The sequence below is a fragment of the Lipotes vexillifer genome, unplaced genomic scaffold, assembly GCF_000442215.2.
Source record: "Lipotes vexillifer unplaced genomic scaffold, Lipotes_vexillifer_v1.1 scaffold977, whole genome shotgun sequence".
NCBI classification, from domain to species: Eukaryota; Metazoa; Chordata; class Mammalia; order Artiodactyla; family Lipotidae; genus Lipotes; species Lipotes vexillifer.
Window position 1 is genome coordinate 5,665,374 of NW_006783088.1, and position 14,079 is coordinate 5,679,452.

The following is a 14,079-nucleotide window of genomic DNA, read 5'->3' on the forward strand; positions in this document are numbered from 1 at the left end:
GAGAGGCCTGCGTACCGCAAAAAAAAAAAAAAAAAGAGAGAAAAAAAAATACATCTACAGGGCTTCCCTGGTGGCGCAGTGGCTGACAGTCCACCTGCCGATGCAGGGGACACGGGTTCGTGCCCCAGTCTGGGAAGATCCCACATGCCGCGGAGCGGCTGGACCCATGAGCCATGGCCACTGAGCGTGCGAGTCCAGAGCCTGTGCTCCGCAATGGGAGAAGCCACAGCAGTGAGAGGCCTGTGTACCGCAAAAAAATAAAAAAATATACATGTACATGTGGAACAGCTCCTACAGAACAACTACTGAACACTGGCAGAAGACCTCAGACTTCCCAAAAGGCAAGAAACTCCCCACGTACAGGCTGTGTGGCTGACAGGGTCTTAATGCTCCGGCTGGGTGTCAGGCCTGAGCCTTGGAGGTGGGAGAGCCGAATTCAGGACACTGGACCACCAGAGACCTCTCCGCCCCACGTAATATCAATCGGTGAGAGCTCTCCCAGAGATCTCCGTCTCAACGCTAAGACCTAGCTCCACTCAACAACCAGCAAGCTCCACTGCTGGATACCCCATGTCAAACAACTAGGAAGACAGTAACACAACCCTACCCACTAGCAGAAAGGCTGCCTAAAATCATAATAAGGTTACGGGCACCCCAAAACACACCACCGGACATGGTCCTGCCCACCAGAAAGACAAGATCCAGCTTCAGCCACCAGAACACAGGCACCAGTCCCCTCCACCAGGAAGCCTACACAACCCACTGAACCAACCTTACCCACTGGGGGCAGACACCAAAAACAATGGGAACTACAAACATGCAGCCTGCAAAAAGGAGACCCCAAACACAGTAAGTTAAGCAAAACTGAGAACACAGAGAAATACGGAGCAGATGAAGCATCAAGGTAAAAACCCACCAGGCCAAACAAATGAAGAGGAAATAGGCAGTCTACCTGAAAAAGAATTCAGAATAATGATAGTAAAGATGATCCAAAATATTGGAAATAGAATGGAGAAAATACAAGAAATGTTTAGCTAGGACCTAGAAGAACTAAAGAGCAAACAAACAATGATGAACTCACAATAAATGAAATTAAAAATTCTCTAGAAGGAATCAATAGCAGAATAACTGAGGCAGAAGAATGGATAAGTGACCTGGAAGATAAAATAGTGGAAATAACTACCACAGAGCAGAATAAAGAAAAAAGAATGAAAAGAATTGAGGACAGTCTCAGAGACCTCTGGGACAACATTAAATGCACCAACATTTGAACTATACGGGTCCCAGAAGAAGAAGAGAAAAAGAAAGGGACTGAGAACACATTTGAAGAGATTATAGTCAAAAACTTCCCTAATATGGGAAAGGAAACAGTCAGTCAAGTCCAGGAAGTGCAGAGAGTCCCATACAGGATAAATCCAAGGAAAAACATGCCAAGACACATATTAATCAAACTATCAACAATTAAATGCAAAGAAAAAATATTAAAAGCAGCAAGGGAAAAACAACAAAAAACATACAAGGGAATCCCCAAAAGGTTAACAGCTGATCTTTCAGCAGAAACTCTGCAGGCCAGAAGGGAGTGGAAGGACATATTTAAAGTGATGAAAGGGAAAAACGTACAACCAAGATTACTCTACACAGCAAGGATCTCATTCAAATTTGATGGAGAAAGTAAAACCTTTACAGAGAAGCAAAAGCTAAGAGAATTCAGCACCACCAAACCAGCTTTACAACAAATGCTAAAGGAACTTCTCTAGGCAGGAAACACAAGACAAGGAAAATATCCACAAAAAAACCCCAAAACAATTAAGAAAATGATAATAGGAACATACATATCAATAATTACCATAAATGTAAATGGATTAAATGCTCCAACCAAAAGACACAGAGTGGCTGAATGGATACAAAAACAAGACCTGTATACATGCTGTCTACAAGAGACCCACTTCAGACATAGGGACACGTACAGACTGAAAGTGAGGGGATGGAAAAAGATATTCCATGCAAATGGAAATCAGAAGAAGCTGGAGTAGCAATTCTCATATCAGACAAAACAGACTTTAAAATAAAGTCTACTACAAGAGACAAAGAAGGACACTACATAGTGATCAAGGGCTCAATCTGAGAAGAAGATATAACAATTGTAAACATTTATGCACCCAACATAGGAGCACCTCATTACGTAAGGCAAATGCTAACAGCCATAAAAGGGGAAATCGACAGTAACACACAGTAGGGGACTTTAACACCCCACTTTCACCAATGGACAGATCATCCAAAATGAAAATAAATAAGGAAACACAAGCTTTAAATGACACAAACAAGATGGACTTAACTGATACTTATAGGACATTCCATCCACAAACAACAGAATACACTTTCTTCTCAAGTGCTCATGGAACATTCTCCAGGATAGATCATATCTTCGGTCACAAATCAAGCATTGGTAAATTTAAGAAAATTGAAATCATATCAAGTATCTTTTCCGACCACAGCGCTATGAGACTAGATATCAATTACAGCAAAAAAAACTGTAAAAAATACAAACACATGGAAGTTAAACAATATGCTACTAAATAACCAAGAGATAACTGAGGAAATCAAAGAGGAAATCAAAAGATACCTAGAAACAAATGAAAATGAAAACACGACAACCCAAAACCTATGGGATGCAGCAAAAGAAGTTCTAGCTGGCAAGTTTGTAGCAATACAATCCTACCTCTAGAAACAAGAAAAATCTCAAATAAACAACCTAACCTTACACCTAAAGCAATTAGAGAAAGAATAACAACAAAAACCCAAAGTTAGCAGAAGGAAAGAAATCATAAAGATCAGAGCAGAAATAAATGAAAAAGAAATGAAGGAAACAATAGCAAAGATCAATAAAACTAAAAGCTGGTTCTTTGAGAAGATAAACAAAATTGATAAATCATTAGCCAGACTCATTGAGAAAAAAAGGGAGAAGACTTAAATCAATAGAATTAGAAATGAAAAAGGAGAAGTAACAACTGACACTGCAGAAATACAGAGGATCATGAGAGATTACTACAAGCAACTCTATGCCAATAAAATGGACAACCTGGAAGAAATGGACAAATTCTTAGAAAAGCACAACCTTCCAAGACTGAACCAGGAAGAAACAGAAAATATAAACAGACCAATCAAAAGCACTGAAATTGAAAGTGTGATTAAAAATCTTCCAACAAACAAAAGCCCAGGACCAGATGGCTTCACAGGCGAATTCTATCAAACATTTACAGAAGAGCTAACGCCTATCCTTCTCAAACTCTTCCAAAATATAAGGAAACACAAACACAGAGGGAGGAACACTCCCAAACTCATTCTATGAGGCCACCATTACCCTGATACCAAAACCAGACAAAGATGTCACAAAAAAAGAGAACTACAGGCCAATATCACTGATGAACACAGATACAAAAAACCTCAACAAAATATTAGCAAACAGAATCTAACAACACATTAAAAGGATCATAAACCCCACTTGATCATGTTGTATCCCAGGAATGCAAGGATTCTTCAATATATGCAAATCGATCAATGTGATACACCATATTAACAAACTGAAGGATAAAAACCATATGATAATCTCAGTAGATGCAGAAAAAGCTTTCGACAAAATTCAACTCCCATTTATGATAAAAACCCTCCAGAAAGCAGGCATAGAGGGAACTCACCTCAACATAATAAAGGCCATATATGACAAACCCACAGCCAACATTGTCCTCAGTGGTGAACAACTGAAACCATTTCCACTAAGATCAGGAACAAGACTAGGCTGCCCACTCTCACTGCTATTATTCAACATAGTTTTGGAAGTTTTAGCCATAGCAATCAGAAAAGAAAAAGAAATAAGGGAAGAGGCTATACATTTTGTTTTCTTTCTACTCTACCAGAACTGTCTCCTTAATCAAGAGGGAAGTTTTGGGAAGTATCCTCACCCCTAGAAGGCATGAAAATCATATCGTGGAATAACAGACAAACTCCAGCCTCTCTGCAAACTATCATCCTACTATGCTCCTATAGTCCTTTCCTACATACTTTAGAATAATAGCCTCTGTCCTTTCTTGAGCCTGAGTCATTTTATACCTGGGCTACAGGGAAAAAAAAGGAAGGAGGGTATTTCCAAACACTTATCATTGGTGCTCTCTCAACTAACTTTATTTTGCCTTACTATTTTTCGTCCCCTCTCAGCACACCACTAATCGCCAACCTACCACTACAGTTTCCTCTTTAAGCCTCTTCTCCATTTCAAAATGATTTCTCCATGTCTTTCTGTTAACTAAAATAGTCATTTCCTCAGGGTGACTGATCCAGCAAGGAGACAGTAAACTGAATGTACTAATCCCAATAAGATGTAAATGAAGATGTCATTGCCCTTTCAGAGATATTTACATTTCAAAAGAAGGCAATTTAAAACAAATTTCTAATTAGTAAAGTTCCTGAAATAGGCAAGAAGATAATCTGTAGCATTATATATTTTTAAACCCTCTGAAGAAGCAAGACTCTTCTACTTGTAACTTCCTTCATCAATTGGGACTGGAAAGCCACGTAACTTCCCAGTGCGCTCAAGATTTCTTCCTTCCCAGGGTTCCTAGAAAAGTTTTCCTCAACCCAGTTCCTGCAGGCTTGTGGCTCCCTCTCCTAGGCATCTATGTCCTCTTTCTTTGAAACTGAACTATAAGGAAGCCATCTCTGGATCCCAACCAAATTAATTACCTGCGAGTTTGCCATTTTGAAGATCTCTGGTCCTTTTCCCCAAGTAGCTAAAAATATTGGGTCTTTTGTTAAAAAGCTTTGAAAATTAAGTATAAACAGTTATAGAGTTGACTGATCTTAACTATTAATCTCTGCTCAAACTATCTTTTAAGATACTTATTCCCAACACTCAACTATTCTCCATCTCAGAACATTCAGGGAAATACTAGGTTGTAGGGGAGAAAAACAGAACACAAACACTTCCCAAGTATTTCCCATAATCCATAAGGTTGCTTAGGCAAGGATAATCAAGAGGTATTTTTGCATTCAGCTGAGAAGGGAAGGATACCAATTTAAAAATAACCCACCAAATACATTAATAGAACAATTATTCATTTATGAAGGGCATAGGAAGAGAATAAAAAGGTCTATTCCAGATTTTGGGTTTTTTTCTTTATTTTTTTTCTTTATTTTTTTTTTAACATCTTTATTGGGGTATAATTGCTTTACAATGGTGTGTTAGTTTCTGCTTTATAACAGAGTGAATCAGTTATACATATACGTATGTTCCCATATCTCTTCCCTCTTTGTCTCCCTCCCTCCCACCCTCCCTATCCCACCCCTCCAGGCAGCCACAGAGAACCGAGCCGGTATCCCTGTGCCATGCGGCTGCTTCCCACTGGCTATCTACCTTACGTTTGTTAGTATATATATGTCCATGTCTCTCTCTCGCCCTATCACACCTCACCCTTCCCCCTCCCCATATCCTCAAGTCTGTTCTCCAGTAGGTCTGTGTCTTTATTCCTGTTTTACCCCTAGGTTCTTCATAACATTATTTTTTTTCTTAAATCCCATGTATACGTGTTAGCACACGGTATTTGTCCCTCTCTTTCTGACTTACTTCACTCTGTATGACAGACTCTAGGTCTATCCACCTCATTACAAATAGCTCAACAATCAATGACTCTTTGCAATCAACTGACTTTTATTACTATACATATTGTTGTTATTTAAATGATGCTTCCTAATAAAATTATGGGCACTGTACAGAGATAGGAAAAAGTTGATGGGTAATAAATAGGCCTAAGACACTAAGCCATCACAGGTTGCCACCCTGTACCAACTGATTCTCTTGACTCTACAAGTTACATAAATAATGATAGTATGGGCTTCCCTGGTGGCACAGTGGTTAAGAATCCGCCTGCCAATGCAGGCGACTCGGGTTCAAGCCCTTGTCCGGAAAGATGCCACATGCCGCAGAGCAACTATGCCCGTGGCCACAACTACTGAGCCTGTGATCTAGAGCCCACGAGCCACAACTACTGAAGCCCACGTACCCAGAGCCTGTGCTCTGCAACAAGAGAAGCCACCCAATGAGAAGCCCACGCACCACAACGAAGAGTAGCCCCCGCTCACCGCAAATAGAGAAAAGGCCACGCACAGCAATAAAGACCCAAGGCAGCCAAAAATAAAATAAATAAATAAGTTTAAAAATAATAATAATAATAATGATAGTATGGGTGGAGAGGACCTTCATAGCATTTGGCATAGGGAAATTCTTGGTCTAGTATGAATTAAAAGCTTGAATAAAGCTATGGTTGATTTTTTTTTTTAATGAATCACAAAACAAGTAACTTTTTCCAGGAGGACCTTTCTATTTTTACCTCTAGAATAAAGAATGCCACTTTTTAAAAGTTAAAAAAATCATAGTGAAATTTGAAAAAAGTATTCTCTGTGGCATACTTCTAAATGCAAGGCTACTCCCCTGGCCTTGGTAACTTACGCCTCCTGCGATGTATTGTATGAAGTCCTCCAAACCAATCTGGAACACACATGAGAGTCTCTCTTGAGGAATCAAGCGAGCATTATAGCAGTCATATTTTGTTAACTAATTGTTTGCTTATTGAAAGCAGGACTGATGTCATTTTCTCTAAATAGCTGAAGTTTTAAAGTTATCTCAAATCTGTGTTTCTTGGCCTTTGCCTGAGAGAAGACAGCAGATGCTTACTTATTTTACACACCAGAGTTAAGAATTCATTGTCTCAACCTTACGCATTTATAGTCTTATCAAGTGATGGTGACCTTTCAGTACAAATTCACACAATTCATGGCCATTTTCTTTCTGCTTATCTTATTGAAAACAATGTTTCTTTCATAACCAATAGCTTTAGCATTTTCCTTTGTAATTCTGAAAATATTAATTTTCTTTATTAAGCACTGACTATACTTTAGTGGTTAGTGCTATTCAAACAAATGGAATGTACCTTGGTGATTTTTATTTCTTTTTATCATTACTGGTTTCATTAATACTCGGTAGACAAAATTCTCTCCTGTGACTTAATATGGATTGCTAAATCTTACTAGAAATCAATGTACATGTTTGTTATTTTAGGGAATGTTATAAAGGTGAGACTGACATTAAGCAGAGGAGGAAGGAGAATAAATAAGGTTATTTATTAGACAGAAGGGGGTGTATCTGGGATCTGGATGGGGAGGAAAAAGGGAAGAAAGTGAAGGGGCTATAGGCCCAGGTAATCACTAAAAAAAAAGAAAACATCGGGGCTTCCCTAGTGGTGCAGTGGTTGAGAGCCTGCCTGCCGATGCAGGGGACATGGGTTCGTGCCCCAGTCTGGAAGGATCCTACATGCCGCGGAGCAGCTGGGCCCGTGAGCCATGGCCGCTGAGCCTGCGCCGTCCGGAGCCTGTGCTCCGCAACGGGTGATGCCACAACAGTGAGAGGCCCGCGTACAGCAAAAAACAAAACAAAACAAAACAAAAAAAGAAAACATCAACACCAGACCCCTCCCACAAGTTCTAGAGGGTTATACCCACACTAGAGAAAGAAACGTTAAGATTTGAGTTGAAATATGACCTAGCAATAAGATAAAATTTAGCTCATAAAGGTGTTTTAATAGTTTCCTCAAAAATCTTAACAAATTAAAACTACAATGCAATATAAGATATATGCTAATAAATGTCAATATAATTATACAAAGCTTATGATTAAGGAGACAGTTCAGGTAGAGTAGAAAGAAAACAAAATATATAGCCAATTAACAGTATAATGTATGTGAAAGTACTGCGATAAACTTTAAAGGAGTATGTAAACATTAGCTATAATTATTTTTATTATTGATCTGTAACCAACCTAGAAATCAAAAATTAAGTTGTCTGTGTATGTGTGTGTGTGTCTCCATAAGTATTCAATCAGAACTATTTAATATAACTTCAAATCAGGGTTTTTCAACCTCAGCACTGTTGAGATTTTAGACTGATCATTCTTTGCTGTGGGAATCTGTCCTGTGCACTGAAGGATGTTTAGCAGCATCCCCGCCCTGTACCCACCAGGGGCCAGTAGAACTTCCTCCTCCCCCCACCTCAATTAGTGACAACCAGAAATGTCTCTGGACATTGCCAGAGGCTGCAAAATTGCCCCTGGTTGAAAGCTATGTTAAAGCACAAGAAAAACCTAGAAATTATATTTATGGCTCTCCCACACAAACTGAGGATGAGAGACAGCCAAGATGAACTAGAGCTAGATATCCATCACTAGGCACATGTGGCTACTGAACACTTAAAATGTAGCTAGTCCGGGGCTTCCCTGGTGGCGCAGTGGTTGAGAGTCCGCCTGTCGATGCAGGGGACGCGGGTTCATGCCCCAGTCCGGGAAGATCCCACATGCGGCGGAGCGGCTGGGCCCGTGGGCCATGGGCGCGGAGCCTGTGCTCCGCAACGGGGAGAGGCCACAGCAGGGAGAGGCCCCCCTACCCCCAAAAAAAAAAAAAAATGTAGCTAGTCCGGGGCTTCCCTGGTGGCGCAGTGCTTGAGAGTCCGCCTGTCGATGCAGGGGACGCGGGTTCATGCCCCAGTCCGGGAAGATCCCACATGCGGCGGAGCGGCTGGGCCCGTGGGCCATGGGCGCGGAGCCTGTGCTCCGCAACGGGGAGAGGCCACAGCAGGGAGAGGCCCCCCTACCCCCAAAAAAAAAAAAAAAAAAAAAAATGTAGCTAGTCCGAATTGAGATATGTTATAGATGTAAAATACACCCTACACTTGAGGATTTGGTATGAGAAAAAGAATACAAAATGTTTCAAAAAACTTTATGTGGATTACATGTTAGTGATAATATTTTGGATATAGTGGGTTAAAATAAAATACATTATAAAAATTAGTTCATTTGTTCCTTTTTGCTTTTTAAAAATGTGGCTACTAGAAATGTTCAAATTAAATGTGTGGTTTGCATTGTATTTCCAGTGGACAGTGCTGAACTTGTGCAAAAAAGTATCCCTCCTTCACACTATTCGTTCCAGGCAGCCTTTGATAACAGAGAGCTCTGTCCCCAGTTTTCTCTTTAGCTTCTCTCCATTCTCCTTGGATTAGCTCCAGTTTCCTTTCTTCAGGGAGATTACTACTCAGAGATGACTTACCTCCAAACTCTATCTCTAGTTAGGAGCTCTACCAAAACCTAGATCCATATGTCCACTATAGACTTAACAACCCCACTTGGACATCCTAGAGGAACCCCAAACTTAAATGATCCTCATTCCCCAAAAAGGCTCCTCCTCCAGGATTCCCCATTTTATTAGATGGCACTATTGACACAGATGTTCAAGCCAGAAACCTGAAGGTCTTCATGAGTTCTCTTGCAATCTCTCACAAGTAGAATCCTGCTTCCCCTACTCCCTCAGTATTTCTGGAATCATCCTTTTTCCTAACACTGGCTAGGCCAAGCCACCATTATTTCTCCCCATATCAACTCCATCATCCCTTTTACCCTCTTATTACACCCTGCCCTCCCCATCTCAACATTTAGCCCACAAGTAACTATTTTTGATTAGGGCTGTCTTTCCGTTTAGAACATTATACTACATAGAGCTAGGTGCTTTCCTGTTCATTGTTGTATCTCCAGTTCATTGACTGACGAATGAATGAATGAATGAATAAAGAGGGGTGTAAACTACCAACTCACAGGTTGCAATTTACTAAGGGGCTGGACTACAAAAGCAGTGGTTCCATTAGCATATGTGGCCCAGGAAAATATCAACCCTTAGGTCTAAATATCAATGTACCCTCATCCTTAACAGATCTATCTATTGTGCATAAAATCACACTGCAGATTTTCTATATACTGGGTCAGGAAAGAACAGCTGAAGAGTGCCTTTTATAACCCTCCAGCCCAGCAGCAACCTGATGCCTGACATCTTCCATTTTCAATGGCATAGTCCCAGAGTAGCTATAGTTTCAAAGTTACCCAGTGAAAAGCAGCTGAAATTTATACAAAGCTAAGAACAACTGTGATTAACTGAACCACTCCTGAAACAAAGTTATTCTCCAAGAACACAAGTTCAAAATAAGTCTCCTCTCATTAGGGATCCTTGATTCCCCTCCTTGCCTAAGCCAGCCTTCACTCTCCAGTCCATGACTAGTTTGAAAGGGGTTTGGATGGACTATGGCGGTGTCTATCCTAACTAGGAAGTTACAGCTACTACTGACTTGGAATTTTTAAAAAGTTGAGAATTTTACAGATGTTAGCTGTGCTTTAGGTTAAGCTAAAGGAAGAAAAGCTTGTGAAAGAGTCCGAGTAATGTACGTATTAGAGAAGAACAAGGCAAAAATTAGACCTGTGTGTTCATTCATCTTTTGCTACTGGCTCTCCTATAAGTATGGGAGTAGCCATGAGGGTAGGTGGGGTGTGGTGATGTATGATATGGACCAGGCAGGAGCTGAAAAGATAACACATCAAAGCCAGGGTTAACCCCAGGTCCAATGGCACTATGTAGGGCTTTTTTTAAATTGCCTTTTCAAGAAATTATATGAGACCATTCATTTACAGTATGAGGAAGACAGGTGGGGTCGTGACTAAAGAAAGGTTAAGAAACATTTTTTAAAAGTATTTTCTCTTCGTTGTTCCTCCTTTTATAGTCCAATAAAGAAAACAATGGCAATTACCAGGTCCCCACCAATTAAGGCAGTGGGATAAAGAGATTTAGTGAAGAAGTGACATTTTTCTGAACTAGATGCCCTTTTTCTTTCTAGAAATGAGTCAGAGAATGCTGGGTAACTTTCTGAAGCCTGTTTTTTTTTTTTTTCTTTTCCTCAAAATCTGGTGAATCTTTTCCATAACAAGGACCAATACTTCCACATCTCAGCAGAAGCATCCGTTTTTGGCAATAAGGTAGCTGAGGTGTAACACAAGGAAGTAGGAGACTCAGAAAAAACAAACAGTGGCTAAATCCCACGCGCAATACTCAGTCTCTACGGCAGCTTAGGCAAGTCGCTCATCTCTCTGAGCCACGTCTTCTCAACTGGGGTGATACCTCTCCCCGCAAGGGAACAAAAATTGATTCCAGGGTATGGTGTGAGCTCTTATCCTTTTTATGTATAAAGAATAGATATACATACAGCACATAAACAAGACACACAGTGGATCTGTGGTATTAAAGTCTCATGAGAGGGTAGACTAGGGGAAAATAATGTCTAAAAAGGCTCCTTGTTGGGGAGGGGGTAATATTGAACAAAAGGCTGAGACCCCTCTAAGCCTTTATTTCCTCAGCATTACCCCACCACAAAGGACTACAGAGAGAATGAGAGACTGGAAATAAAGCAGGCAGGGAAAACAACCTAAATTGTAGAATCATCATTAAAACACAACCCAAAACATAAAGATTCAAGTGTATATAGATCCATATCATCTAACGATCACTTGTATTAACAAGACAACTTTCTTCTCACTAGTCATTTCACCAATTCAACACCTAACATCCAAAAAGAAAGTCCTAGTCAATAAATGCAAGAAGAATCTGTAAACATGAAAAAGATACAAACCTAAAACACCAATTTCAAGACCTGCCAGGCTTGTTTTAATTTTATCATAAATATCTTCTGATGCAAAGTCAACAGCAATGGTCTTTGTTTCTACTTTGAATTTTTCTCCTAGGGAAAAAAAAACACAAATGCAGAGAGGAAAAATTAATATATGGCAATTAAGATTTAAGAATTTGATGACATTACCCTTTCAAACACCTTCCCCGCCCCCCCCAATTTTATATGAAATTTAGACCAGGATAATTTTAAGCGATCATGAGACCACCTAAGATATGATATAGAGTCAACACAGTAGTTCTGCAATAAAAATTCCAATGTTATCACAGAGCTGGCTGAATGTTCCTTAATCAGTTCTATAAATCAATAATGATGACTTTTTAGACCCTTAGGTACAAATAATAAAACATTATGCATATTATAATATTATATACTCTTTAAATATCACTGGTTTGTGATTTTAATTGCAAACTGATACTTCATAACTTCAGGAAGAAGTCTTAGTGTGATCTATTAAAACAAAAAATCCACCTTATTAAAGTGGAAATAAAATGAATATGATCATATTGGAATTTAGGAGCTTGGTTAATAATGAATAATCACTACATTTAAAAAGCCACACAAAATGCATAGTAATGGAGCTACAAAGTGATACCAGAAAGACCTCAGTGTTCTACTTTGCACAGGACTGTTAAGGTCCAAACAGAGCTAAGGGAAATAACAGATTCAGAAATGAGACCCTGGAGAAACAGAACTCATCTGAGGGAACATGTCATGTTGATTTCTGCCTTCACTAGTGAGCCGCTTTGAGAAGATGGCATGGACTGTGAGGTCACCCAGACTTGGGTACCAATTTGACTTCCATACTTATTTGCTAAACGACTTTGAGCAAGTCACATACCCTCTATGGGCCTCAGCATCCTCTTGTGAAAATGAAGGTAATAATACCCATTAGTGTTATCAAAGGTACCAAAGTATTACCTTTAGTACTAACAATACTACCATGTACTGGCATACATGAGGAACTCCATAAAGTCTCCAAGAATGCTTATTCTTTGGAACTTGATGAGAATTCAAAAGAATTAATTTAAAAATCCTGCTCCCAAAAATAAAATTTTCTTCCTTCGAAGTCAATGCCAGCTTATCACAGAATATACAGCAGTAACCCATATAGGAGGTTTCTGTTCTTGATCTGAAAGGATTTATGTCTAAAACTAAACAGCTGGTTCACAAGAGATTCTTTAGACTCAATGAAAAGTATCCACTCTAGTTAGGAATCTATGAATAAACAAGAGAGGATATAACTGACCTGGAAAATACCTTATCTGGTGTTAAAGGTATACCTACTATTCGAATATAAATGAGTTATTATGTGTTCATGTAATGGACAGCCAGATACAGGGCTGTCATTTCCCAGTAGCTGGTCTGACATGTCTTAGCATAAATGGTTCACAGAATTTACCACAGGTAAGTAAAGAACTCTGCCTTTATTAGAGCCACCAATTCACAAGAAAAAGGACCAAAATCAAAAGGCTGAAGGATACCTTTTATTGAATGTCAAACTTTATTCCAGAAGTAAAATAAGATAAAATTTATCTATTTATTTGAGGAAAGCAACAACTGTTTCCACACTAGCACTATATACTGGCATTTACAAAAATTTCTCTCTAGTAATAAAAGCTACCTCACAACCCCTGAATCAAATTTACTTTTAGATCTCACAGGATTTGGTGAATGTACTTACATGGCACAGTCTTACATAGATACGCTGCTTAAAAAAAAAAAAAAATCAGAGACCCTTTTGGAAAGAATGTTACTTAATAAGAACCCTCCAGTAAGCTCTTTCTTATGTCTTCACACTAGGATAAGCAAAATGGTTTCTGACACAAGTTTTTCAAGATAAATAAAAACTTGAACTTATACCTGAATTACTCTGAATCATGTTCTAGTCCAGTTAACGTTGTTTACTTTCTCTTAACTTTTCTTCACTGCCTCTATTGTGGGCTTTTCTTTCTTTCTTTTTTTTAACATAAGTCAGCTCCTGTCACCCTCTTTGCAATCCTCCAAAGCATTCCATCTCATTTACAGTAAGAACCAAAGTCTTCAGCATCAGCCTGATACTGAACTAATCTCCACCCACTTACTCTCCAGTTGCTCCCCAGCCTTGGTCACAGGGCTCCTAGCAGTTCTTTAGACACAGGATGTTCTCCAAATATACTCAAGGCTTTTGAACTTACTATGCCCTCTGTCTGGAATGCTTTTCCACATGCCCTGTCTCTGCTGGGTCTTTAAGTAAATGTTACCTTCTCAGAGAAGGCTTCACTGACCACGCTGCAAAAAATGCAGGGCTTCCCTGGTGGCGCAGTGGTTGAGAGTCCCCCTGCCGATGCAGGGGAACACGGGTTCGTACCCCGCTCCGGGAAGATCCCATATGCCGCGGAGCGGCTAGGCCCGTGGGTCATGGCCGCTGAGCCTGCGCGTCCGGAGCCTGTGCTCGGCAATGGGAGAGGCCACAGCAGTGAGAGGCCCATGTACCGCAAA

General features: G+C 39.9%; 1 protein-coding gene across 1 annotated transcript in view; it reads right to left on the reverse strand.

The window, feature by feature from the left end:
* Positions 1–14,079, reverse strand: part of HSD17B12 (hydroxysteroid 17-beta dehydrogenase 12) — a 159,345-nt gene that overhangs the window by 49,049 nt on the left and 96,217 nt on the right. The window contains exon 4 of the mRNA XM_007455809.1: positions 11,542–11,649. Coding sequence (XP_007455871.1) covers positions 11,542–11,649 — 108 coding nt within the window. The remainder of the gene's footprint in view (positions 1–11,541; positions 11,650–14,079) is intronic.